The sequence below is a fragment of the Bos mutus genome, chromosome 19, assembly GCF_027580195.1.
Source record: "Bos mutus isolate GX-2022 chromosome 19, NWIPB_WYAK_1.1, whole genome shotgun sequence".
Lineage (NCBI taxonomy): Eukaryota > Metazoa > Chordata > Mammalia > Artiodactyla > Bovidae > Bos > Bos mutus.
Window position 1 is genome coordinate 41771056 of NC_091635.1, and position 27389 is coordinate 41798444.

The following is a 27389-nucleotide window of genomic DNA, read 5'->3' on the forward strand; positions in this document are numbered from 1 at the left end:
AAGAGATGGATGGAGAGTTGACAGCGGCCCCTACACCTGAGCAGCCAGAACCAGGCGTCCACTTCGTCACAACGGCCCCTACCCTGAAGCTGCTTAACCACCACCCCCTGCTGGAGGAATTCCTACAAGAGGGGCAGGAGAAGGACGAGCTGAGGCCTGACCCACCTACAGCGAGTCCCCTGCCCCGCCTGGCCAACCAGGACAGCCGCCCCGTCTTCACCAGCCCCACTCCAGTCATGGTGGCAGCACCTACTCAACCCCAGTCCAGGGAAGGACCCTGGAGCCTGGAGTCAGAGCCCCCTGCACTTCGCATCACAGTTGCCCTACCTCCCGGGCCCAGCATGGCAGTGCCCACCCCAGGCCCAGGGGAGAGGCCCAATACTACACCCCCTAGTGGAGCATGGACTCCAACTCCAGAGGGTCCTGGAGACATAGGCAGGCCCTGGGCTCCAGGGGTCATGTCCCAGACCACAGGGCTCGGGATGGAGGGGACCGTTGCCACCTCCACGGCTTCAGGGGACGATGAGGAGACCACCAGCACCAGTACCATCATTACCACCGCCGTCACCACAGTCCAGCCACCAGGTCAGTTACTTGCTGGCTCAGATCCCCATCTAGAGAGGGGGATGGGGAAGCTGGGGGCCCTCTGGATTCCTCTCTCTGTGTCTCTGTGCTGGCCTGCCTTGCCCTTTGGCAGCAAGGGCCAACCCACAGGGAGCATGTGGACTGGAACCAGACCCAGGTTCAAATCCTGACTGGAAGGATTTGAGGTTCAAACCCCAGACCTTGGGGCTTCCCAGGTGGCGCTAGTGGTAAAGAGCCCACCTGCCAGTGCAAGAGACGCAGGAGATGTGGGTTCGATCCCTGGGTCGGGAAGATCCCCTGGAGGAGGGCACAGCAACCGACTCCAGTATTCTTGCCTGGAGAACCCCATGGACAGAGGAGCCTGATGGGCTACAGTCCTTAGGGTCGCAAAGAGTCGGACACAACTGAAGTGCCTTTGCATGCACACCAGACCTTAGGGATTTTATCTAACCTCCCTGAGCCTCTTCTGTAAAATGGCAATAAGAAGACCCACCTCACTGGGTCACTGTAAGAACCGAGATAAGATTGCACACAGTAGGTGCTCAAGAGAAGGTGGTACCCTGCTTTTCAACAGGGTAATAGAGCTCCCAAAGAGTGAGTGTCATCACATACCAGACATGCACACACACACACACACACACACACACACGGGGCAGCCATCGTTGGACCCAAATTGCCAGAGCTAAGTTTAGCTTATGTCTCCCCCTGCCTTCCAGGCCCTTGCAGCTGGAATTTCTCAGGCCCAGAGGGCTCTCTGGACTCCCCCACAGCCTCCAACTCACCCCCTGATGTCGGCTTGGACTGTTTCTACTACATCTCTGTCTACCCTGGCTACGGTGTGGAAATCAAGGTGAGTGACCTGGATCTGGCAGAGGAAAAACTGGGGTCAGTGTCTTATCTTTCCAGAAAGGTGCTGGTTACTGGAGGGAGGTGGGGATGTGCCAGGTCATCAGTGGGAGAAGGGGCCTAGGAGCAGGGTCGGGTGATGGGCCTAAACCGTGGTTGGATTCTGCCCTGTGCATCGGGAAGTGGAGAGCTCCTGTTCCCACTCAGCAGTGCCAAGGCTGGGAGGGGGTGGCAGGAGGGGCAGGTGTGCCCCTCGTCTTCCCCCAGGGGTTTAATCAGGAGCTCAGGAGAGCCCGAGGAGGGGCTCTAGCCATGGATGGCAGAGGATTGGGTGAGTGTCTGAATCCAGGTGTCTGAGTCAAAGAGGACTCAGGGTAGCCTGGTTGGGCCTCTGAGAGCCCTGGAGCCTCACTTGCACGTTTATTCACTCACTCATTCCCTTCAGCAAATACCCTCTGAGCAGCCTGCTCTGCTGGCTCCTGGGATGCGAAGGTGGGAAAGACAGACGTGGCTGCACCATCCAAGGTGACCAGCTGCTGGGGGAGTCAGACCTAGCACCCAGCCCCCTGCCCCCTGCCTTCCTGCACCATCTCACCCTTCCCCTGGCATGAAGTGTTAGTCGCTCAGTCGTGTCCACCTCTTTGCAACCCCATGAACTGTAGCTGCTTCAGGCTCCTCTGTCCATGGGACCCTCCAGGCAAAAATACTGGAGTGGGTAGCCATGCCCTTCTCTAGGGGATCTTCCCGACCCAGGGATCAAACCCAGGCCTCTTGCATTGCAGGGGGATTCTTTACCGTTTGAGCCACCAGCTCTCTCTTAATCCCCAGACCTGAGCCTGTAGGTCCTCATGGCTGCTGCACAGGCTCCAAACCCAATTCTTCCTTTTTGTTGCTCTAAACCTGCTTGACACTCTACATCTATCCTTAGAGACTGGCCCCAACCAATCAGAAACCTAGAGCAGCACCCCCACGGTACATTGTAGACAGCATCCCTGGAACTGTGCAACCTTGGCCCTTCCCTCTCCCTGTTCCCTGAGTCCACCAACTCATCCCCGAGTTCTGTCACCATGACACTCTCCCAAACTCAGATCTGCCTACTGCTCCCTCTTATCCCAACCACCACGTGGTCCAGCCTCTGTCATCCCTCCCCTGATGATATAGTGGCTGCCTCACTGGTCACTCCACTCATGCTTGCCCCCTCCTACCATCCTCCACCCACACTGCAGTCATTTTTCTCAAGTGAAATCCATCCTACCTCCCACGTCTCCCCCAAGGGCCTCTGAATCAAGGCCAGTCCCTCTGGGCCCATCTCTAGCGTTTCCTCCCTTGTTCTCTACTCTTACTTTGCATTAAACAGCTTACAGCTAATGGAACAGACCAAGCGCACTTTCCTCACAAGCTCCTATTGCACCTGCTGGTCCCTTTGCCCAGAAGAGTCATCCTGCTATACCTTCCCTTAGGACTCTAATCTGGCCTCACTTTTTCTGGGAATTCTTTCCTGATCCCCAGAGCTGGGGGTATCTCCCATCATAGCTCATTGCTCTGTCTCCAATGGGTATGTTTATAGCTGTGCATCTCCCCAGCTAGACTGTGAGTTCCTTGAGGGGTGCCTTGAAATTCAGGGCCCAGACTGGCTTCTCCATGGTCTGATTGAATGAAATGGACCAATGAATGGAGGAGGGAAGGAATGAGGTGACATTTGATGTGACTCTGGAGACTGAATGGAGGTAGAGAGGAGAGGCATTCAGCCCAGTAGAGGGAATCAGGCAGGTGATGGAGGAGCCAGGGAAGGGGCAGAGAAGAGTCCGGGCGGGGAGCAGGGCAGCACTGCCTGTCTCCCCTTCCTGGCCTGTCCCCTACGCATCCCAGAGCCCTGGATCTGGGCTGAGAGCCAGCTCATCTGTCCTGGGACAGCACCCTCCCCTCTGGGGATGGCAGGTCCAGGTCTCTGAGCCAGACCCTGAGGAGGGGGCACCTTCTCCCACCCCTGGTGGGCCCCTCCCCTTCTTTCTGTAACTGTTTGCTCCTGTTCTGCCAAGCCCTGTGCCCCTCACTCCTGTCTGACTGGGAGGGTAATTAGGAACAGTCACCACCACCCCCCACCCCCAAGCCATTAGCTCTCAGTGCCGCTTAATTAAGGTAATTAATGTAACATCATCACCTAATGAGTGGTGGCACCGGCTGTGGCTCACCGGGTGAAAGGTGCCAGCTGCAGGTGTGGGGCAGGCGGTGGGGGGGGCAGATGCCAGGCTGGCTGCCCCCCTACAGGCCTGGGCTGGCTTTGCCTGCCCCCCAAGCCTACCACCCCCACTGATGCCCACTAGGCCAGGCTGGGCCACATCCTGGTACTCTCCACAGTGAGGTGAGATGCTGCAGGCTCTGCCTGCCCTGGCCCTGGCCCAGGCATCTGCCCCACCCTGGATACCCACCCCCTCACATAAGCCCTAGGAAGCCCCGTGTCTGTTGTCTGGTTCTGCCACATTTTTTTTTTCATCAGATGCAAAAGCTGTTACCAGGCAACCTTGAGAGGAAGACCTGCCACAGCCCTGGATGGCTGTTAAGACATGTAGCAGACAGATGCTGGCTGCGCCCTCTACTCCCCCACCACTGGGCAGAGTCCTTGGGGACCCTGTCAACTTGATGGCCTGAGACAGAGTCTGAGGCCATAGCAGGGAGGGCCAGGTGGGGAGGGACACAGAATCAGCCAGCGCTGAAGCAGGATTTAAGGTTCTTCCACGGCCAGTTCCGGCCACTTCGGCTCCTATCCAGGCCTCCTGGGAGCGCCACACAGACCACCTGGGACCTGAAGAATTACTGACACTGCAGACCATACCCAGTGGGTGTGTGAAAAACAGAGGCCATCATGGAAAGGGAATTGCCCAAGGTCACTCCGTTAATCATTAACTAATGCTTTTTGACGAATGAATTTGTTCCACAAATACAGATCGAGCAATTACTACATGCCAGGCTCTGTGCTGGGCGCTGGGGACACAGATATTCACAATTAGTGGGGGAGACAGAAATAAAAAATGATGACCACCATCAAAAAAAACTCACCACCACCACCAATGACCATAAAATGCAGGGTACTGTTGGGGATGGGAGTGGGGAGCACGGAGGACCGTAGGAGTTCTAGGATGGGGCACACTTCTTCAGCCAGCAGTCAGAGTAGGGGGGTTGGTCAGGGAAGGCTTCTGGGAGGTGACGATACCTACTTTGAAGGCTGAAGGATGAGAGGCCGGCAGCCAAGACTGGGCTTGGAAGGACAAGTAAGGCAGACTGGCCCTTGAAGCCTGGCCTGGCAGTTTTGGACAGGTGACTTTATTGCAGAGGAGCAGAAGGTGGGCTTCAGGGCTTCTCGATGGCACTCCTGCCAGAGGCTAGGTCAGCATAAAATGCTGTCCTGCTCAGAGCTGGATGTTGGGCCAAGCCATGCTGGGCATTGGCGGCAAGATGAGTGAGACTGTTGGCACGCCTAGGAGGCTGCCCACTGCTCCTTTAGGCTTGTGGCTTCTCCCTATCGTGGGTAAACCCCTGCCTACCCCTCCATGAGTCCACAGAGATGGCTCACACTAGGTGAAAGGGATGGAATCCTGGCAAGGGGGATGGGAGGAGCCATGGGAGGAGAGGAACATCTTAAAGACCCATAAATCACAGCCCTGCACTGGTCAGCCTGGCACCATGCTGAGCCCCTGCCATGTGCCCAGAGTCCTGGCTAAAGACTGGGGCCCTAGGCAAGACCCTTTCAATCCCCTTTTTGTGAGGAACAGTCTCAGAGTTCTAGAATCTCTAATGGCCCAGCTCCCCATGGCTTGGACCACCTCCTCTTAGGATGCTCCTTGTGCCCTCCGAAAGTGAGGATCTGAGCTGCCTGCAGGAAGAAGGCCAGGCAGGAAGAAGCTTGTCTGTTTCGACCAGGAGTTTGGCATGGGGCTAGGCTCTTTTTAGACAGATCCAGAGAAGCCCCTTCAGATGGGTGGGCTTGAGCTCTGTAGCCCATGAGGGTCCCATTTCCTCTCCAGGCAGCCAGTCTCCCCTGAGGGCTCCAGGCATTTCTGGGCCTGGCTCATGTCTCTCACTGTGCTTGGCATTCCAAGAGCCTTCCCACTGCCAGCCCCATCTTGGCTTGATGGCTGTCTGTACCATCTGGAGCCTGGGCACAGCTGCCCACCATCCCTGCCCTGGTGCCCCGAGTGGCCCCTTTGGAACACTGCTCTCCCAGGCCAGGCCAGCTGCCAATTTGATAAGCAGAACCCCCTATCCTCCCAGGCGAGGACCAGGCCTGATGCAGGCGTACATGGTGGGGCAGTGCGGTGAAATTCCTCAGCAACCTCTTCTTTCTTGGCTCCAGGAAGGCCTATGTGGGGGCGGGGGGGTCACAAGGGAGCAGCAGGTCTAGCCCCACGGATCTAGGCCCTTCTCCCCATCCCTAAAGCAGACCCTATGCCATCAGGGTTTGCAGACAAGCATCAGTTAAGACAAGGGCATAGAAGCTATAGGACCGGACTTCCAGTCCTGCCTTTGCAGCCCATCTCTCAGTCATGGGGCTAAGCCCCTGGCCTTCTCTAGGCCTCTGTCCCCTTCTGCGAAAGGAAGTTGAACCAGATGATGTAAAAGTGTCCTCCACGCCAGTCCCTCTGAGTATGGCTCCTTTTCTGGCTGAGAAACTCCCTCACAGGTCAGACTGGGCGGTGGCACCTCAGGCCCTTGACCCTGTTTCCTGCTTCCTAGCAGCTGGCTTCCTTGGTGGCTCAGACAGTAGAGTCCTCCTGCAATGCAGGAGACCCTGTTCAATCCTTGAATCAGGAAGATCCCCTGGAGAAGGAAATAGCCATCCATTCCAGTATTCTTGCCTGGAGAATTCCATGGAAGGAGGAGCCTGGCAGGCTACAGTCCTTGGGGTCTCAAGGAGTCAGACACGATTGAGCGACTTTCACTTTCAGAACCTGGGCCAGGGAGAGGGTGGTTCTCAGGTACCATGCCTCTCAGGCAGAGCCCTGGCACAGCTGAGGTGAGGTGGCCCACAGCCTGGATGGGGTCCGGGTCACTCCAAAAAAGGGGAAGGAGACTGCAGATGCTCTGCCCACTCTGTGCTGAGCCCGTATAGGTGGGATCTAACATAATCCTTACAATCCCAACTCACAGATGAAACTGGGACTCAGAGAGTTCATGTGACTTGCCCAAGGACCTATCAACTAGTCAGTGACGGAGCTGGGATTTGATCCCAAGATTCAAGAGCCCCTGTTCTTCCCCTGGCCCAGAAGATTGGCCTGTTCCAAGAGGGAGTTCAGCTGGGGACAAGTGAAAAGCTGCATCTGCCACCCCTTTCCTCAGCCTAGCCCTGCCTGTTCCTTTAGGACCCCCACTGGAACTCTCCCAGTCTGGGAGCAGAGGCCTGGGATACATATGCATGAAGGCACAGCACTGGCCCGGGAAGCAGGAGTCCTGGCCTGGAGTCCTGGCTTTGCCTTGGATTCACTGTGTGACTCAGAGGACCTCTCAACTTCTCTGATCACAGGATTCCTCTCTATAGAGTGGAGGTAACCACAACCTCCCTGCCTCCTTTATTGAGGTTCTGTGAGATCTGAGAAGATAATGGGTGTGAAAGAGCTTTGAAAACTGTAAAGGATCTCATAGGAAGAACTGTGATTCTACTACTGTTGGAGTGAGGGAGCACGTGGACACGAGGGAACGCATATGTGTGGACATGCGTGTGCCAGCTCATGTATTTTAGGGAGTAGTGTGCACACAGTGGGTGGCGCTAGTGGTAAAGAACCCACCTGCCAATGCAAGAGACAGAAGAGATGCGAATTCAATCCCTGAGTCAGGAAGATCCCCTGGAGGAGGGCATGGCAACCCACTCCAGTATTCTTGTCTGGAGAATCCCCATAGAGAGGAGCTTGGCGAGCTACAGTCCATAGAGTTGCGAACAGTGAGACACAACTGAAGTGATTTAGCACGCACATACGCACATGCATGCAGTGGGCTTATGTCAGAGTACACACATGGCTGTTGGTGACCAGGAGAGTGCAGTGGAGCAAGGGCTGTGGTCAGCCTCTGGGGGTGGGCCTCAAGTGCTGGGGGAGGGGCTTGCACATGAGTCATCCGTGAGCTCGTGGCCTGCCTCTGCAGGCTTATACTTAGGTGATAGTGTGCAAAGCCTTGTGGCACCATCCTGCCTGTGAGTCATACCATTAGAGTGTGTTCTGGAGACCGACTGGCAGCTTCCATGGGGACAGAGAGGCCAGGCAAGGCTGACAATCTGGGGTTGGCAGAGGGCAACCTAAATCCTCCCCATCTCCCATCCAGGAAGGAGTCAGGACAGAGTCAGCCCCGTCAAAGCAGCCCTATTTCCTTCCTTGAACTGACCACTGGTCTGTGGGAAGCCGGGCAGGGTTAGACAACCCAGGGTCCTGTGGGAATTGTCCTCGCCTCCTCCTGCCTCTGTCTTCCCTGGCCTGGTCCTCAGCTCCCCTCTTGTCACTGGCTAGGGGTGTGGGAAGACAGCCCTCATGAGCAGAGCTGACATTTCAATCTATCTCCTGAGCTCTTCATACGCCTGCAAATTACATCAAGACTTCATCACCCACCTTGTCTAACACCCAGCCCTGTCTGGCCCCTGTCAGGCCTGGCCCTCAAACAAGTGACAAATTACATCCAGCCACGGTGGCAGGCCTGCAAGTGGGTGCTTGAAACCCAAGGGGCCAGCGCTGCCTAGACAGCCACTGGGAGAACAGGGTGCCTTCTGGATAAGAGCTCTGAGTAATCAGGCCTACTCCATCCCATGCTCTCATGGCAACCCTACAACCAGGCCAGCTTTGAGGGGAGCATGCCTTCCCCAGATCAGAGAGGGACAGAAGTCTCAGCTCCCAGTTTCCCCAGCTTTACAGGCTTCTGAGAGCTTCCCAGGTGGCTCAGTGGTAAAGAATCCGCCTGCCAATGCAGGAGATACAGGTTCGATCCCTGGATCAGGAAGATCCCCTGGGGAAGGAAATGGCAACCCACTCCAGAATTCTTGCCTGGAGAATCCCATGGACAGAGGAGCCTGGCGGGCTACAGTCCACGGGTTTACAAAAGAGTCGGACTCCACTTATCAACTAAACTACAGGCTTCTGAGGGGGAAGACGGCTCAACACCTTTAAAAAAATCCCAGCCTGGCCAAAAACCACGTCCCTGCTAAACCGGCAGACCTGGGGCCTGGGAATAAAGATGTCTAGAAATCTGTCTGCAGGTGACACCCCCGTGAGGCTGGGAGGGAGGGAGCTGCCTTGGCCTCCAGCAAGGAAGGCTCTGTTACTTAACACCTGTTCGACCTTTCCAAAGCTCCTTAGCCTCTCCCAGCTTCTGTTTACTTAAGGGGATTTTACCACCTACCTTCCTGATAGAATTGTGGTGAGGATGAAATAATATCTGTAAATAGTCCAAGGTTTCACGCATGGTAGGTGCTCTGTGAATGGTAAGTATTGGTATTGCTGCCGCTGTTGCTGGCTAAACAGCAGGGTCGGGAACTGGAAGCTGGGGTCAAAAGGGTGTTTAGGGGAACTAGGAAAAATGCTAAATTCATGTGTATTTCTCTGCCTTTGCTTCCTTAGCAATTTCCCTGCGGTGATGTCATCCCTTCCTCCTCCTCTTCCTAGTACCGCCCCGCCCCCTGAAGCACTCTCAGACCCACCTGCTCCAGCCTCTCTCCCCCCGCAGCCTACAACCCCTCCACTCTCCCCTAGAGGATTCCTGCTGCATGCGTTCAGTCCCACTTAAGGCAGAATTATATGCTGCCTGGCATCTCTCGATAATTACAGATTCCACGTGTGTGAGTCTTGTTTGCCCAACTCGAGAATCACAGAATCTCCAAGTTTGAGGGGACCTCCTCCAGCCTCCGCCTGCTGCAGGAATTCCCTGAGGACTGTCCCTGGCAGATGGTCCAGCAGCCTCCACCCAAATGTGCCCTGAGCTGCTCTTGGAGGAGCAGCACTTCCGGCCCAGAATCTCTGCCTCGGGCCTTCTCCTCATCCCATAAGATCCCCCAGGTCTTTGCTCCCAGGCAGGGGGGTATGCAGGGCACCTCTGCTCTCAGCACCCACAGTCTGAGGGGCTCAGAGCCTAGCACAGCTCTGTCCTCGGACCTCGCTGTTCTCAGCAGCCTCTGGCAAGTGATATATGTCCAGTGACCAGCCCATTCACCCTTTCCATACATCTTTATTGCAACTGGCCAGTGAAGAGGACGTGTGCGTGCTAAGTCGCTTCAGTCGTGTCTGACTCTGTGCAACCCTATGGACTGTAGCCCTCCAGGCTCCTCTGCCCATGGGATTCTCCAGGCAAGAATAATGAAGTGGATTGCCATGCCCTCTTCCAGGGGATCTTCCCGACCCAGGGATTGAACCCATGACTCTAATGTGTCTGCATTGGCAGGTGGGATCTTTACCACTAGCTCCACCTGGGAAGCCCCAGTAAAGAGGACATTGTGACCCAAAATGCTACCTTTGGGCTTTAATAGATAGAGGACAGGTGGGGAGGGCCTGAAGTAAAGGAACTGACTTCAGAGGCAGAGGATGGTGGCCCTGAGACCTGAAAGAATGAGCAGCTTCAGCAGGAGAGGAAGAAGGGCAGGCATTTCCTGGGCAGGATCCTGGGCATGCAAATACCCAGAGGAGGGGAGTAAGCATGGCCTGTGGCCACAGTGAAGATAAGAGGCTGGCATAGCTGCCGAAATCAACAGTGAGCTGGGAAGTTTGGACCTTGTCTTGTGGACAATCTGAAATCACCAATAGCTTTGGGTAGAAGAGAGACATGATCCAATAAGGGACAGCCAGGGCCCAGGAGAAGAGTTGGGAATGGACAGGGTGAAGGTCAGATGGGAAACAATGGAGGGGTGGGGTCCTGGTGGGGGTAATCAGAGCCAAGATAGAGACAAAAGGATGGAGAGAGGGAGTCATCTGAAATATTTGGGAGATAAGATTAGGAGGGATTTGGTGACTCACTGGATGCTACTTAACTAGCCCAAGTGGATAATCCATGGAAGTCCTGCCTCAAAGCAACATACTAGGGACCTTGGAAAGGTCTGCCTGCAATGTGGGAGACTGAGTTCGATCCCTGCATCAGGAAGATCACCTGGAGAAGGGAATGGCAACCTGTTGCCTCTCTTGCCTGGAGAATTCCATGGACAGATGAGCCTGAGGGGCTACAGTCCATGGGGTTACAAAGAGTCGGACATGACTGAGCAACTAACACTTACACTTTCACTTTGGAAACTATGTTGATCAGTGCTTTGGAGTCACAGGGGAAATCTTGTTAAAAAGTGTGTGTGCATGTGCTGTCGTGTCTGACTCTTTACAACCCCATGGACTGTAGCCCACCAGACTCCTCTGTCCGTGGAATTTTCCAGCAAGAATACTGGAATGGGTTGCTATTTCCTATTCCAGGGGATCTTCCCAACCCAGAGATCAAACCTACGTCTCCTGCGTCTCCTGCATCGGCAGGCGGATTCTTTACCACTAGCACCACCTGAGAAGCCCCCTTGTTAAAATGCAACAGATGATTTAGTAGATCTTAGACGGCGTCTGCAGAGAAGGCAATGGCACCCCACTCCAGTACTCTTGCCTGGAAAATCCCATGGACGGAGGAGCCTGGTGGGCTCCAGTCCATGGGGCCACTAAGAGTCAGGCACAACTGAGTGACTTCACTTTCACTTTTCACTTTCATGCATTGGAGAAGGAAATGGCAATCCACTCCAGTATTCTTGCCTGGAGAATCCCAGGGACAGAGGAGCCTAGTGGGCTGCCATCTATGGGGTCACACAGAGTCGGATATGACTGAAGCGACTTAGCAGCAGCAGCAGCAGCAGCAGCAGACAGGGTCTGAGAGTCAGCTCCTGGGTGGTGCTGACGTTGCTGGCCCAGGGACCGAATTTTGAGTAGCAAAGATTCACACTAGGCCGTTTTATAGATGAAGAAACTAAAGCTCAAATAGTCGGCATATTTGTCCAAGATCACATGGCTAGAATTAGGTCCCAGACCTCTGGGCTCCTGACCCAATGCTTCTCTACCAGGCCACACACTCACCTGGACAGAAGCCACTCACCTAAGACTGGGACTCAATCCCATCTCAGTGCCGGGACTCAAACCCGTCCAAAACCCATGATCTTCCAACTGAGGTCACATGCCTGGTTTCAGAACTTAATGAAGAGCAGGTTCTTTGTGAATCACTGCAGGAGGAATTCAGCGAGAGTCAAAGTGATAGGCAAGAAGTAGGTTTATTAATATAGGATTTATTGTAAGAGAAGCAAGTGGGCAGGTGAGGGAACTCTGCCCCGAGGATTAAGTAGGCTACACTTTTATAGTCAAAGGAAAGTGAGGGAGGGAGAAAGACTGCCTTCTTTGAGAAGATGTCAGGCTTACATCACTAGTTGCTCCTTCATATCGGGCAGGAGAGTGTTTGATCCTATGAGGTCAAACTAGGATTATCATTGTTGTTGCTCAGTCACTCAGTGGTGTCTGACTATTTTCGACCCCATGAACTGCAGCACACCAGGGTTCCCTGTCCTTCACTCCCTCCCAGAGTTTGCTCAAACTCATGTCCATTGAGTCGATGATGCCATCCAATCATCTCATCTTCTGTCGCCCCCTTCTCCTCCTGCTGTCAATCTTTCCCAGCATCCAGGTCTTTTCAATGAGTCAGCTCTTGGTGGACAAATTGTTGGAGCTTCAGCTTCAGCATCGGTCCTTCCAGTGAATATTCAGTGTTTATTTCCCTTAGGATTGACTGGTTTGATCTCCTTGCTCTCCAAGACACTCTCAAGAGTCTTCTCCAGCACCATAGTTCGAAAGCATCAATTCTTTGGATTATCATAGCAAGTAGCTCAGTTGGTTAAGAATCTGCCTGCAATGCAGGAGACCAGGGTTCGATCCCTGGGTCAGGGAAGATCCCCTGGAGAAAGAAATGGCAACCCACTCCAGTATTCTTGCTTGGAAAATCTCATGGACACAGGAGCCTGGTGGGCGGCAGTCCATGGGGTTGCAAAGAGTCAGGCACGACTGAGCAACTAACACTTACTTACTAACACTTATTCAAAACAGTAGAAGGTTGTTGTTGTTTTTTTTTTTCCTCTTTATCTAATGGCCTGGGGCATGTCTCATGCTTTTATTTATGGCTTTATGGTTAAGCAAGCCTGCTTCATTTCACAATGTTCCAATAGCTTTCTTGAGTGATCATTAACTTATACTGGTGTCCCAAAGTTTTCTAGGTTTCCCTTCTCTATCCATAGTCTCCTCCTGGGACTTCGATAGCTACCTGTTTAACTATCCTATTCTAATCCTATCACTACCATTTCTCCTCTGGGCAGACTCTGTTGCTGTCCAATCCTTGTTTGACTGAATGAAGGCATGGAGCCCAGAAGGATGCTCCAGGGATTGAAGGACTAAGGATTGGAGCGATGGCAGAGGGGCCTGTGACAGACAGGAAATGATCAGAAGGGAGGGGTGTGGTGTAAGACCAGGCTGAGCAGTCAGCAGGGGCCAAGTGGGGCAGGGACCCCAGGGCCACAGCAAAGAGCTCGGGCTAGATACTATGGTCTTTGTGGGCTCACTGGAAAGTCACAGAGGATTTAAATAAGAAAGCACCATGAGCAGCCACAGATCAGGGCGATTCACTGGCTGCAGTTCAGATAATATTGATGTAGAGGGAAGAGTGGGGTAAGCCCTGCAGGCAGAAAGGCTGGCAGGAGCCTGCTGCATTGGTCCAGGTGAGCAGTAACAGTGAGGACTGTGGGGAGGGGGCAGTGAACAGAGCTGGGGGCCAGTTGACAGGATGGAATGACTGACTGGATGTGGAATATGAGGCAGGAGGCAATATGCTAGTTTCTAACTTGGGCTTACAGATGGATAGTGAGGTCATTCCCTGAGCTAGGGGCCAGGAGAGCTGCTAGTTGAGGAAAGAGAAGAAGGTGGCTCAGTTTGAGGCAGACTGGGTGAGAGATGCCTGTGAGGGATCCAGCAGGGGATTTTCAGGGGAAACTGGGCTCATGGGTCTGATGTTTAAGACCCCACCTTGCTGGCCAGGCCCCTGGACACCACCTAGTTCAACCCACCCACTACATCCCCACTTTACAGATGAGAAAACTGAGCCTCAAGCAAGGAAGGGACAGGAAGCATATGGTGTAGTTGAAAAGTTTTGGAAAACAGAAGTGAAGTGACATGAAAGTCGTTCAGTCGTGTCCGACTCTTTGAGACCCTGAGGACTATACAGTCCATGGAATTCTCCAGGCCAGAATATTGGAGTGGGTAGCCTTTCCCTTCTCCAGATGTGTTTACAAATCCCACTTCTACTAATCTCTGGGTGCGTGCATGTGTGTGCTCAGCTGTGTCTGACTCTTTGCAATCCCATGGACTGTGGCCTGTCAGGCTCCTCTGTCCATGGAATTCTCCAGGAAAGAATACGGGAGTGGGTTGCCATTCCCTTCTCCAGGAGGTTCCCAATCCAGGGATCAAACCTGTGTCCCCTGTGTCTCCTGCATTGGCAGGCAGATTCTTTACCATCGCACTACCTCAGAAGCCCTATAATCTCTCTGCGACCTTGAATAATATACTTACTATCTCTGAACTTCAGGTCCCATTCCACAGGGTTACTGGGGAGGTAAAATGAGCTCTTCCTGCACTGAAGAGCCTAGCTCCAGGCTGGGGGCTCCAATGCCCAGGGGGCACCGAGGACTGGCCATGCCTCGGGGCCTGCGGGAACCTGAGGGCAGCAGGGCTCAATCAGTAAAAAGAAGCCTGACCCTTCTGCTTTGCTCTGTCTATCCCATGGGCAGGTCCAGAACATCAGCCTCCGAGAGGGGGAGACCGTGACCGTGGAGGGCCTCGGGGGGCCTGACCCACTGCCCCTGGCCAACCAGTCTTTCCTGCTGAGGGGCCAAGTCATCCGCAGCCCCACCCACCAGGCAGCCCTGAGGTTCCAGAGCCTCCCACCCCCTGCTGGGCCTGGCACCTTCCATTTCCACTACCAAGGTAGGCCTGGGGAGCTGAGGGCAGCACCAGTCCAGACTGGCTGCCCTACTGGGGGTCTCTGGTGCTGTTACAGCCTTGGGGGGAACACAGAGAGGCTAGTAACATACACTGGGGTGAGTATGGCCCATCTGACACCTCCAGGACATTCCCTCCTCCACCTACCACCCACCAGAGAACTCGTCCCGAAGGGGGACTGACACGGAATCAGGTAGCCCCAGGTGTGTCCATCACCCCTCATTTGTTCATTCAGTAAACTTTTCCTAGGCATCTGCTCCTTGCCAGGCCTGTGCTGGAGACTGGGAGTATTAAGATCCAGCGTAGTCCTTGCCCTCAAGGAATTCGGAATCTCCGCAGCAGGCAGACACTTAACAGGCAGTTAACAACAGAAGCCGGCTTCCCAAATGCAAGGGGGTCAAGGTCAAAGGGGCTTGACAGCTGACCATCTAGAGGTCCTTACCTACGACCCTCGCCTTCCTGAACTGTCTCACCCACCCTGGACCTGGCCCATGTCCCAGTCAGCTCAGAGTACCTCTGGAAATAGGAGAGTGGCATGACGTAATAGGAAAATCACAGACTCAAGAGAAGGGCAGATCCGCGTCTGAATCTCCTTCCCCCTGGCTATCAACCTTGTGCAAGTCATTTGACCTCTCTAACCCTCTGATCTCTTTCCCTCCATTGTAAAATGAGACCAAAACACCGAGTCCACAAAGCCATGGTGGACAGCTGCTTAGCACTCATTCATGAGAAAACCGGAGACTATATTAAAGAACTGGCAAGATGGGAAAGGGAGGAAAAGCAGCTCTGTCTGTCCCTCTCCCACCAGGATCCCTCCTGGCCCCTTCGTCCCCAGACAGTCTCCTTGATCCCTTGCACTGCTGTGACAAGGTAACCAGTTCAGACTGGGGAGTGCCAATGGGGACATAATTGATGAGAACAATTGCCTTGATCACCAGGAACCACTTCGCCACTCCTCTGGAGATGGGGATGCTTGGTCTTCCCCCTAAGAAGTACCCACACCTTCCTGGCCTCTCCACCTAAACTGGGGGAGCAGTCTGGTGTGGCGATAGGGAGCCTCGTGGTCATCAGGGGCTGGCCAGGGGCTTGTCAGAGACAAGGGACCAGCTTGCCTTGAGGCAGCGGTGACATCTCGGCAGCCCGGCCAGCCTCCCTAACGGCTCATCAATCCTCCCTACAGCAGGCATAATTTCACACCACGGTAACCTTCTCGGTAGCTAGATTCCTTTGCACAAATCCTCGGACCTTCTCTCTGTTGGGCCAGACAAAGGTGGCTGAAATGTAGCGAGGTGGAGGCCTGGTGAGGGGTGCGGACCCCAAGGAGGGGCTGGGAAAGCTGGCCCAGTCCTGTGTCTTTCTCAGTTCCCAGAAGCCCTCCCTCCTCGGCCCAGTTTTTGTCAATGATCAGCTCTTTCCTTAATGAGTGTAATTCCCCTAATTATAGGCTGTAATTAGCCCTGATCCCAGAGATGGGAACAGGAGGAACGTGCACTCATACGCGCGTCTCCCCAGGCTGGAGAAAGAGGGTGCCAGAACAGGGGGTGAGGGGCCCCGGACCGACAGCCCTACCAGAGCTGTCCAAGAGAATGTTGGAGATCACGAGGCAGGGGTCTCATCTGCAGAACCAAATTCCAGCTCCCCTCCCACAGCCTCAGGCAGGGTGAGGAAGCAGAGGGCCTTGCCAGGCATCCCCCTCCTCCCTCCTGAATATTCCTGGCACCGGACTTGGCCCCAGAAACAGATGCCAGGGAGAAAATAGCTCAACAGATTGCAGTGATGCAGGCTCCCCGGGAACAGTCGTCATGGCAACATGAGGAAGCTCGTCCTGGGAAGCAGCACTTTATCCACCATGGAGTCTGGGGGCTTCATCGTCTGCCCCCAGCCTCCTGCTCTCACCTCACACCAGCCCCATTTCCTAATCTGTGAAGCTGGGGAGGGGGGTCTCCGTTCCAAGAGTTACGGGGAAGATGGAAATACAAGTTCTGAGTATGCCATCTGCCTCATGACCTAGACCGCCCTGGGTGTCATCCCCCCTCCATTCTGGGTAGAGTGTCCCATCCCACCCCAAGCTCAGGTTCCTCCCCAGATCGCTGTGAGTGGCCACCCTGCACCACCATCCAGGGCAGCCTTGCTTATTACTCCCAGGTTTCTCTGATTCTTGAGCCCACGTTTCTACTTCAACTGGGAAAGCAGGTGGGAAAGGGGAGATAGAAAGCAAGTGGGCTCCAGAGCCAGGAGCTTCAAATGCCCACTCTACCACTTACTGACTGTGTGATCAGGCCAAGTCCCTCCATCTCTCTGAACCTTAGTTTTTTCCTCACCTATTTTTTTTTTCCATTGTGCTCCGCGGCATGTGGGGTCTTGGTTCCCCAACTATGGATCGAACCTGTGTCCCCTGCATTGGAAGCGCAAAGCCTTAACCGGTGGACCGCCATGGGAGTCCCATGAAGGCACTTTAGAAGCTGGAAGGTGCTCCCTTTCCCATGCAGATGTGAGGTGCTTTTATTAATCAAAATTACAAACAATAACAGCATCTGGTGCTGTTCTGTGCCAGGGCTTCTCTGGTGGCTCAGATAGTAAACAATCTGCCAGGAGTGAGGGAGACTCCGATTCTATCCCTGGGTCAGGAAGACCCCCTAGAGAAGGGAATGGCTACTTACTCCCATATTCTTCCCTGGAAAATCTCATGGACAGAGGCTATGATCCATGGGGTTGCAAAAAGTCAGACAACTAAGCGACTAACACTTTCACTTTCCCTGCCCAGAAGTATTAGTGAAGGTTCAAATATGTAAGGTTCAGACACTGCACAAATATCTTCTCATGTAACAACAGAATGCAGGGTGGGTAAACAAGGAAATTGAGGCACAGAGAAGTCAGGTAACTTGCCCAATGTGGCATAGCAAGGAGAGGATCCTGTATTCAAACCCAGGCAGTCTGACCTCAGAGCCCACCTCCTGAGCACTGCCCCCGTACAACTGACTGCCAATCATAAGCTACCACTCACTGGCCATTCTTCTAAGAACTCTGTGAGAGAGGGATAAGTAAGAATGATCTCCCCTTTTCACAGACGTAGTAACTAAGGCCAGGCCAGGTAAAAATCACAAAACTAGTAATGACTCAAAGGTAAAGAATCTGCCTACAATGCAGGAGACACAGGAGATGCGGTCTAGATCCCTGGGTCAGGAGGATCCCCTGGAGTAGGAAATGGCAACCCACTCCAGTATTCTTGCCTGGAGAATCCCATGGAGCAAGGAGCCTGGCGGGCTACAGTCCATGGGGTTTTGCATAGAGTCAGATACGACTGAGCGACTAAGCACTGGCATTGACATTGTGTCTGGACCGTGGTCTGCCCAGAAGCAGCCCTTTCTTATATTCATACAAAGACACACAGGCTAGTCGAGTTCCTGCCTGGACCTCACTTCCCATCCTCCCAGTGCCATCAAGTGAGGGTGGGCCTCCTCCATCCCCAAGACCCAGGAGTGGTTTCTCAGTCTAGACGGTCCTCATCTCTCCCAGCACCCCAGGGTTTTCAGGCTCCATAGCCCAGACTCTTCACTCAGCCTTTCTCCTTGACCCCTCACCTTCTTCCCTACCTCTCAGCCCTGGTCCCCACTTTTAGCTAAGGCCCCAGCTTGGCACTGGATTGGGATTTGCTGGGTTGTTTAATAGGATTTGCTGCCACCATTCGGTCATATTTGGTATGACAATTTCAAAAGTTAAGTTTCCCAGGGCAACTTGTTCCTCCCACAACTTCCATGAAGTTGCATCCTGCTTCCCCATCCCGGACCCCTCCTGTTTTTCAAAGTCCACAGCCCTTGTCATCAAGGTTTTTAGCATTCCTCAGTGAATGCTGGGAAAGTTTTTACTGTTTGACTTTGGTGTTCCCTGCTGTAATTCATCTTTGTCCTTTGCAGAAAAAATAATAGCAATACTTCACATCAGTGTAGGCTTTTCACTCTTTCGAGGGACGGGGGAGCCTGGTGGGGTCGCATAGAGTCGGACACGACTGAAGCAACTTAGCAGCAGCAGCAGCAGCACATCTTTAAGTCATTCAGTACACACTTCTTGGTTCCAGGGATACCAAGCTGAATAAAATACTCCCCATTTATTCTCACAATAACCCTGAAGGTGGACTGACATTTTGAACCTCATTTAACAAATGAGGAAACCAGGACACAGAAAGGAGATATAACTTGCCTGGAGTGTCAAAGCTTGGAACCCAAGGCTCCAACTTCCAGCTCTGTGCTTGCTCCAGCCCAGGCTGCCGGAAGTATCACTGACACCTTCTGGGGAGGGGATCAGAGTCTCTTCTGGGATTCCTGATGCTTCCTCTGACACCTCGAGGCAGGCTAGGGCAGGCCTCTTTTGCCCTGGCTATGACTCAGCCCCTTCCACACACACACACACACACACACACCACACACACACACACGTCACCCATTCTCTCTCTGCAGCCTACCTCCTGAGCTGCCACTTTCCCCGACGTCCAGCTTATGGAGCTGTGACTGTCACCAGCCTCCACCCTGGAGGTAGTGCCAGCTTCCGCTGTGCCACTGGCTACCAGCTGAAGGGTGCCAGGCTCCTTACCTGTCTCAACGCCACCCAGCCCTTCTGGGATTCTCAGGAGCCGGTCTGCATCGGTGAGTGGCCCCCGGGGACTCAGTGCCTAACAGGGAAGTGAGGTGGGGGGCTCATTCCTGCTCTCTGTTGCGGTCTGGCACCTCCATTTGCTCTCCATAAGGAAGCCAGAAAATAGCCTCACACCTCAGTAGCATTCACACAACCTGCGCTTCTTGAGCACTTACTGTATGGAGGCACCACAGGTATACCGAGTGGAATTAAACAGGGACTGTGCCCTCAAGGAGCCCGCAGTTCTAGGAAACGAGGGAGGAAGCCAGCCCCTGGCTCACCAACTTCCAGAGCAGGAAGTTAAAAGTATGGATGAAGAGACAGAGTGGCCTGGAGTGGGTGGAAGCAGTCGCTCTTAGCTGGGTGCCTAGGAGGCTTCCTGGGGGGAGTGGCTTTGAAGGTTTCAGTGGAGGGAACAGTGTGGGCAGTGAACCCGAGGTGACAAGGGGAGGGAGCGTTTTAGGGACACAGAAAACAGCCAGGTTTGGCTGAGGCCTGAGACATGGGGAGAGGGCGGTGGGAGGGCCTTGAATGTCAGGCCAAGACACTGGGTGGAGAGCCGTTGACATTTTGTGAGACCGGGAGGGAGGGGTTCAGAACTGTCCCTCAGGAGAGACAGGCGGGCGGTGTCTGGAAGCTTGCAGCCAGCCAGGCAAGAGGGTTTAATTTAGACAATGACTTTGGGAATGAAGAGGTGGGAAGAGGTTCCAGAGACCCCAACGAGGAAAAGGGGGGATGTAGGAGACTCCCAGGTTCTGGTCCTGGGTGATCGGAGAGTCTGAGATTGCTGCCAGTGAAGAGGGGCTTGTTGACAGAAGGGAGATGGAGTGTTTTGTTTGCAGGGTGGAAGGCAGCTTGGGGTTTTGATACTTATTTCATCCTATAAACTCTTGCTGGGTATCAGGCCAAAGCGGGTGTGAATAAGCCAGACATGGGCTCTGCCCTCAAGGAGCTCTCTGTTCAATGGGAAGACTGGAAAGCAACTCAGGAAGTTCAGGGCAGATGGTGCTGTGATGGGGCGAACTCAGGGCACCATGGAGATCCAAGCAGGGGGAGTAAGGGAGAGCTGCTCAGAAATTAGGAAGGAGGTCAAACAAGCTTCCCAAGGAGAAGGCAGGGAAGGGTGACGGGCATGTCAGAGCTCCGGGAAGTGGAATGGATTCCTGGAACAGGACATGCAGAGATGCGGAGACATGAAGTGGCACGCCACAGTGAGGACCGGCAGGGCGTGCCTGAAGAAGACAGTGGCTAGGAAGCACTGCAGCCGAGCCAAGAGAGACGGGTTTATAAAGGGCTCGAAACCCCTCTTGATCTTGGACTTTATCTTGAGGGTTACAGGAAGTCACTGAGGAATTTAAGTGGAGGACGGGGCATAGTCAGATTTCAAGGGCAGTGCCGTTCCAAGACCAAGCAAAAAGGCGAGTCTGCCCTCTCTGCAAAGAAGCAGAGAAGAAACTCACCAGCACCCCTTCCCCGGGAGCTGTATTAGGTTAAAATACTCTTCAGTCTGAACACTTGGAGACAAAGGCACTGCATCTTGGCCAGGGTAGCCTGGTCTCTGAGAGCTGGCAGAGTCCAGAGCTGTAGGTCCAGGAAAGGAAAGTGCTACCGGGGACCAGCCAGAGTCCTATTGCCTGCGACTTCTTCTCTGGCCCCATTTAACTGCCAGGGGCTTGTGGCCAAGTAACTCAGCAGCCCTTGGTGATGGGGAAGGGCGAGCTGCCGAGCCTCTGCTAAGGATGAGGGGGCCGTCCCAGGCCAGAGGGACCAGTGCTGGAAAGGGGTCAGCCTGTCAGTCAGGACTAATTGACAGCAGTAGTGATGCTGACTCAAGACTGTCTCCTGGCTAACAATGCTTGCTACAGGCACAAGGTCTGGAGGTGAAGGGCATGCCCACCAGGTGTTTGTCATCCCTGAGCTAGTCCTACTCTCTTTTTTATAGTCATTCATTCATTTTATCCAAAAAAGCATTGAATACCAACTCTGTGTCTGGTTTGAAAAGACCTGGCCCCTGCCCTGGAGGGCTTAGTTAAGGGACATATCCAAAAATAACTGGTTTAGGAAGCTGGTCTGAGACAGAGGCAGCAAATATATTCAAGAAGGTTGGAGCCCTGGGAAGGGGAATAAAGTTCACCTGGGAGGAGGAATCAGGGAGGGCCTCCTTGAGAAGTCAGCAGTGAGGAAAGGTGACTCACCCAGGACCACGTGGCTAGGCAGCCGCAGATTCCCTAGTCAAGGGAGTTGCACATGAATGGTCCTGGAGGTGTGAAAGGTTAGGAGGTTGGCTGCCTGAAGCTGCAGGGTCACAGGGGCAAAGGATTGACCTCCAGAGCAGTGAAGGCAAGCTCCCTGCTGCCCCGTGCAGAAGGCATGGAGCTGGGATGGGTGGGGAGGCTTGCTAGGCCGTCTAGGATCCAGCCGGGGCCCAGCCCACAGCGGCCCGTCTCACAGCTGCCTGCGGTGGAGTGATCCGCAACGCCACCACCGGCCGCATCGTCTCGCCCGGCTTCCCGGGCAACTACAGCAACAACCTCACCTGCCACTGGCTGCTTGAGGCTCCCGAGGGCCAGCGGTTGCACCTGCACTTTGAGAAGGTTTCCCTGGCTGAGGATGACGACAGGTGAGGGGGTGTCCTGGTGGGATCGGAGTGCCTGGCCTGGTAGTACCCTGCCGGAGGGATGGTACCCAAGCCTGGGGCCTCACCCCACCCAACTCAGCGACCAACCACGCAGCTGCCGCTCTCGTGGCCCAGGCTCATCATCCGTAATGGGGACAACGTGGAGGCCCCGCCCGTGTATGATTCCTACGAGGTGGAGTACCTGCCCATTGAGGGCCTGCTCAGCTCCAGCCGACACTTCTTCGTGGAGCTCAGTACTGACAGCAGTGGGGTGGCTGCGGGCATGGCCCTGCGCTACGAGGGTGAGCCTTCTGGGGCCTAACCAGGGGTCGGGGTCTCCAGCCCAGGGTCTCTTCTCACACTCTCCCTCTCTGCCTCAATTCCCTCATCACTACTTCCAACTCGCCCCTTGCTCACCTGCCACCCAGGTCCTCTCTCCTTATTCATCCCCTGAAATCCAGGATTCTGCTCCATCTTTGCAGGAGACCCCTGCCTGGACCCAGGCCCTCTGGTCCAAGAGAATCAGTTCTCTAGAGTTTGAAGAATAAAAATAGCCCCCACCCTTACAGAAGAAGAACTGCCGCAGGAGACATTCTAGCACCACTCACGCGTGCATGTGTTCATTAATTTATTAAAAAAAAAACCAAACATGTATTGAGCGCCTTCTGTGTACTAAGCACAAACTCAGCACTGAGAATACAATGGTGATGGCCCCCTGAGGATAGACGCTCTGGGCTGCTCCGCCCCCTGCTCCAAACCCAGACACACATCTGTTGTCAGGAAGAGAAAGGCCCTGGGGAGGGAAGTAGGACGACTGGCCCGTGTTTGTGGCGGTCGTGCTGAGCTGGGCTGGGTCCTGTGGTTTGCAGCCTTCCAGCAAGGCCATTGCTACGAGCCCTTTGTCAAATACGGCAACTTCAGCAGCAGCGCACCCTCTTACCCTGTGGGGACCACCGTGGAGTTCAGCTGCGACCCCGGCTACACTCTGGAGCAGGGCTCCATCATCATTGAGTGCGTGGACCCCCACGACCCTCAGTGGAATGAGACAGAGCCCGCCTGCCGAGGTCAGTAGGCATCAGGGGGTAGGCCTTCTGGGGGCAGGGAGCAGGGTGGGCACGAGGGAGCCGGCCACAGGGCCTGGGACCACGGGATCCGGTGACACATGTGATTGAAGCTTCCCCTACCCAGGAGGAGGTGGGGGGTCCCAGCAGTGGGCAGGCACTCCTGTGGACAGGAGGCAGCCCCAGGACATGGCACTGGCTGGGGGTGGAGGGGGGTGGAACACCGAGGGGATGCGGTTCCCCTGCCTTCCAGCCGTGTGTAGTGGAGAGACCACAGACTCGGCTGGCGTGGTGCTCTCCCCCAACTGGCCAGAGCCGTATGGCCGTGGGCAGGACTGCATCTGGGGCGTGCATGTGGAGGAAGACAAGCGCATCATGTTGGACATCCGAGTGTGAGTGCCCACTGGGCTCGGCCAAGCCACCTCCCGGGATCTGGGGCCCTCTCTCAGCTGGCCCACCCTGCCTGACGGTTCCCCTCCACAGGCTGCGCATAGGCACGGGTGATGTGCTAACCTTCTATGACGGGGACGACCTGACAGCTCGGGTCCTGGGCCAGTACTCTGGGCCCCGTGGCCACTTCAAGCTCTTTACCTCCATGGCTGATGTCACCATTCAGTTCCAGTCTGACCCCGGGGCCTCAGTGCTCGGGTACCAGCAGGGCTTCGTCATCCACTTCTTTGGTGAGCTTGCCCCTGCCCTGCCCTGCTGGGGTGGGGGGCGGGTAGAAGCGACGCCAGGTGCAGACCCCCAGCCTAGGCAAGTCAGAAAGGCCAGGGAGGTGAGGAGTCTGAGCACTCTTATCTGATTGGGGGAAGCTGGAAGCTGGGACATTCCAGGCATCACCTTTGGGAAGTTAATCTTATTCTCCATCTCCCCTGAGGGCCCAGTGAGAGGAAGCAAGCCTCTGCTAAACGGAATTGGGTAGACAGGGAACTGAGGAAAGGCCTTCATTGAAGTGACAGTTTTCCCGACCCTACCCGGCCCCTCTCTCAGGGCTAAGGAATTGGCCAACGCACTTGGGAAGTAAGGCCAAAGCTTAGGTGACAACCCTGGAATCTAGGAGACAGGCAAGAAGGAATCCCTGAGCAGGAAGGCATGATCGCTGAGCCTGCCCAGGCCAGGCCAGGCGTGGATGAATTGGCAGGAACTGGAGTGCCCTCGAGGGGAGGGAAGCTAGCACAGTCTTCCTTGGGTGCTGCTGAGGGCCTGCATCTTGCTGCCCCCAGAGGTGCCCCGTAATGACACCTGTCCGGAGCTACCTGAAATCCCCAATGGCTGGAAGAGCCCGTCGCAGCCTGAGCTGGTGCATGGCACCGTCGTCACCTACCAGTGCTACCCTGGCTACCAGGTGGTAGGCTCCAGTGTCCTCATGTGCCAGTGGGACCTCACCTGGAGTGAGGACCTGCCCTCATGCCAGAGAGGTAAGTGTACCTGTTCCCCACGCTCTCCCCATTGCAACCTAGAAGCCTCTCTCCCGGATTCTAATCCAGACTCTAGCTGTTATTAGCTGATAGTCATAGCCTTGGTTGCCTCATCTGTGAAGTAGGATCATACCTTCTCATAGAGTAATCCACCAAGTACTCCAAGTTTTCCATTCCTGGTATGTGGCCCATCAGTGTTTGTTGATTCTGATGAATGGGGAGGGGACAAATGGAGAGAGAACACCAGCACAATGGTAGGGGCAGATAAATAGGGGTGGAGCCCTGTGCTGTGAAGATTTTGGCAGGCCTGGAACAAAGCCAGTATGCACTGGGTTTTGTTGAGTTCTACTTGGGCCACTTCCCTTTGTCACTCTCTACCCTCAGTGACTTCCTGTCGCGACCCTGGGGATGTGGAACACAGCCGACGTCTCATATCGAGCCCTAAGTTCCCCGTGGGGGCCACCGTGCAGTATATCTGTGACCAGGGTTTTGTGCTGACGGGTAGTGCCCTCCTCACCTGCCATGACCGCCAAGCCAGCAGCCCCAAGTGGAGTGACCGGGCCCCCAAATGTCTCCGTGAGTTCAAACGGGGAGGTGAGAGGATGCTGCCTCTGGCGGCTAGGGGCCTGGCACCCTCACTGGGCCCTGCCTGTTTTGCAGTGGAACAGCTCAAACCGTGCCATGGCCTCAGCGCCCCCGAGAATGGTGCCCGCAGTCCCGAGAAGCGGCTGCACCCAGCGGGGGCTACTGTCCACTTCTCGTGTGCCCCTGGCTATGTGCTGAAGGGCCAGGCCAGCATCAAGTGTGTGCCCGGACACCCCTCACATTGGAGTGACCCCCCGCCCATCTGTAGGGCTGGTGAGTGTCCTACCATCTGCTGAACCTCCGCCTGGCCCACAGGGCTGCCCTGGCAAAGATGTCAGAGGCCAAGAACCAAAACCCCTTGCCCACGGCACGCCCACCTCTTATGTTATTCCTGGTTTCTCGGGTGTCTGCCAGATCCTTCTGACCTGGTGACAAACTCTGGGGTGGGCTCCCCTTGGACAAATTCCTCCCCATGACCAGCCCCCTCCCTGCCTTTGTGGTCTGGCTCTTTGGGCTCACCCACTGCCCTTGGCCCTCCCCTCTTATTCCAGCCTCTCTGGACGGCTTCTACAGCGGCCGCAGCCTGGATGGTGAGCCCCCAACCTCCTCAAGGATCAGGGAAATAATCTCCCTGCCCCTTGTTCTCACAGCTTCCAGGCTGTGGGCTCCCCAAGGAGGGAGGGCAGAGAAAGAGAGAGATGTGGGACTACCAGGGGGCAAAAAGCTCCTTCCCCTGCCCCCAGCCAGCTAGAGGGAGCTGGCAGCTGGCTGCCTCTGGGCAGAGGTGAGGGGACATGGGGCTCAGGCGACAGGGCCCTCTGCCCCAGCCCCATCCTCTGTGCTTTCAGTTGCCAAGGTGCCAGCTGCCTCCAGCACACTGGATGCTGCTCACCTCGCAGCTGCCATCTTCTTGCCGCTGGTAGCGATGGCGCTCTTGGTGGGAGGCGTGTACCTCTACTTTTGCAGGTGAGTCCGGCTTCTCTGCCTGCCCACCCCTGACTCGCTCCCGCCCAGCACTCCTGACTCCTAGGCTTCTCTGCTGCACAGGCTCCAGGGGAACAGCCCCCTGCAGCTGCCCCGGACACGACCCCGCCCTTATGACCGCATCACCGTGGAGTCAGCGTTTGATAATCCAACTTACGAGACTGGAGTAAGTACCCAGGCCAGGCTCAACACCCCAGTCAGGACCCAATTCTGTGCTCCCTTGGCCAGGTACCCCTGAGTGTCCTGCCAAGCCCTTTCACTCTTTCCTTTTTCCTCGGGAAGGTGGATTGTGGACTGGCAAGGCTTTGACAAGTTTCCAACTCCCAGAAGTCTCTTTCCTTTGCAGGAGACGAGAGAATATGAAGTCTCCATCTAGGTGGGGCGGCCTGGGGAAGCCGGCTCCGCCCTGCATCCCAGTCCAGCAGCAGAGCTCCCAGCTTCCTGCTCCCTTGCCCTCCACCTCCTGTACATACCACCTGGGAAGAGATGCGGCCAGTCCCTCAAGAAGTTCTGCACTTCCCGCCTGCAATACCCACCAGGGCCTATTATCTTGGGACCACTGCCCACTTAGGGCCCTTCCTTGGGTCCAAGTCAGGGGCATCTGCCTCCAGGCCAAACACAGCTGGAGCACATGCACCAAGAACCAGCATTCTCCTGACCCTCTCTCAGGCCTGGGACCTCTGGGCTGGAATTCACAGGCAGGGTGGAGTACCTCCCTCCATGTGACCACCCTCCAGCCCTGGCATGCAGCAGCCCTGACATGACAGTGGCGGAAACTCTGCCAGGGGGCTCCTCACAGGGCCGCTGCCAGTGGCCAACCCTGCTCTCAGCAGTGACCTCTGAGTAGTCCTGGCATGCTGACATCAGTCCCCTGGGGAGATCTCTAGTCTTTCTCTAAGGCCCCAGGAACGGTCAGTTCTGCCTCCTGCCCCTTCCTGGCAGAGGCAATAACGCTAAGGGATCTTAAGGGGTTTAGGGACTCTACCCCAAGCTCAGGTTGGACTTCCCTAGGCCACACCACTCATGCGCCACACCAAAGCAGGACACCCCCCGCTGCTCCCCTGGTGGCCCTACACCCTAAAAGAGGGAGACCTTCCCCTGACGTCAGTCTGGCTGTGAAAAACACCCTCTTGCCCACCTTCCCCTCCTCCAACCCCAGCGACCTGTCAGGCTTCCCTCCTGGCCACTGCGTTTTGGGATAAGGGGAGTGTCAGGCATATTCTAAAGATGAGCAGAGGTCCATGGGTGCAGGAATTTGGCATGGAACAGAGGGTCAAAGCATCCCAGGGAGAGGCCCAGGAGTTGGCTGCAGGCTACTTTGTACATGTAATGTATTATATGGGGTCTGGGCTCCAGTCAGAGAACAATCTTCTATTTCTGTTGTTTCCTTATTAAAATGGTGTTTTTGGAAAAAAAAAAAAACAGTGGCCTGGTGGATGGTGCTTTCTTGGAGGGAAGGGAGGCGGAAGACAAATGGGATGCGGACTTGAGGGCCAGAAGGCATGCTAAACCTCCCAACTGATCATCTCCAGACTTTATAAAAAACCAGTCATGGGAATTCCCTGGGGCTCCAGTGCCTGGGATTCAGCACTTTCACTGGACAGCCTGGGTTCAGTCCTTGATCAGGGAACTAAGATCCTGCAAGCCC

At 55.1% G+C, this 27389-nt stretch overlaps 1 protein-coding gene across 2 annotated transcripts; it reads left to right on the forward strand.

Annotated features, from left to right (window-relative positions):
* The first annotated feature begins 221 nt into the window (after positions 1-221).
* SEZ6 (seizure related 6 homolog) lies at positions 222-26238 on the forward strand. 2 transcript variants are annotated; one of them, XM_070388878.1, is made up of 16 exons: positions 222-585; positions 1302-1435; positions 14234-14429; positions 18899-19084; positions 21525-21693; positions 21826-21992; positions 22560-22754; positions 23005-23143; positions 23235-23431; positions 23978-24172; positions 24557-24748; positions 24833-25030; positions 25309-25347; positions 25606-25723; positions 25805-25907; positions 26072-26238. In XM_070388878.1, the coding sequence occupies exons 1-16, from the start codon at positions 237-239 to the stop codon at positions 26102-26104; spliced, it is 2610 nt and encodes an 869-aa protein (XP_070244979.1). In that variant the 5' UTR covers positions 222-236; the 3' UTR covers positions 26105-26238. The 2 variants fall into 2 exon arrangements, with proteins under 2 accessions (XP_070244979.1, XP_070244980.1); XM_070388879.1 differs by having other exon boundaries at positions 26088-26117.
* The last annotated feature ends 1151 nt before the right edge of the window (positions 26239-27389 follow it).

What these genes read in the sequence shown, in the direction of transcription:
- SEZ6 (XM_070388878.1), top strand. Translation starts at nt 237, where the DNA reads ATGGTGGCAGCACCTACTCAACCCCAGTCCAGGGAAGGACCCTGGAGC. An exon ending in CTTCCATTTCCACTACCAAG is followed by an intron (nt 14,430 to 18,898) that starts GTAGGCCTGGGG and finishes CTCTCTCTGCAG; the next exon opens with CCTACCTCCTGAGCTGCCAC. An exon ending in ATCATGTTGGACATCCGAGT is followed by an intron (nt 23,144 to 23,234) that starts GTGAGTGCCCAC and finishes TCCCCTCCACAG; the next exon opens with GCTGCGCATAGGCACGGGTG.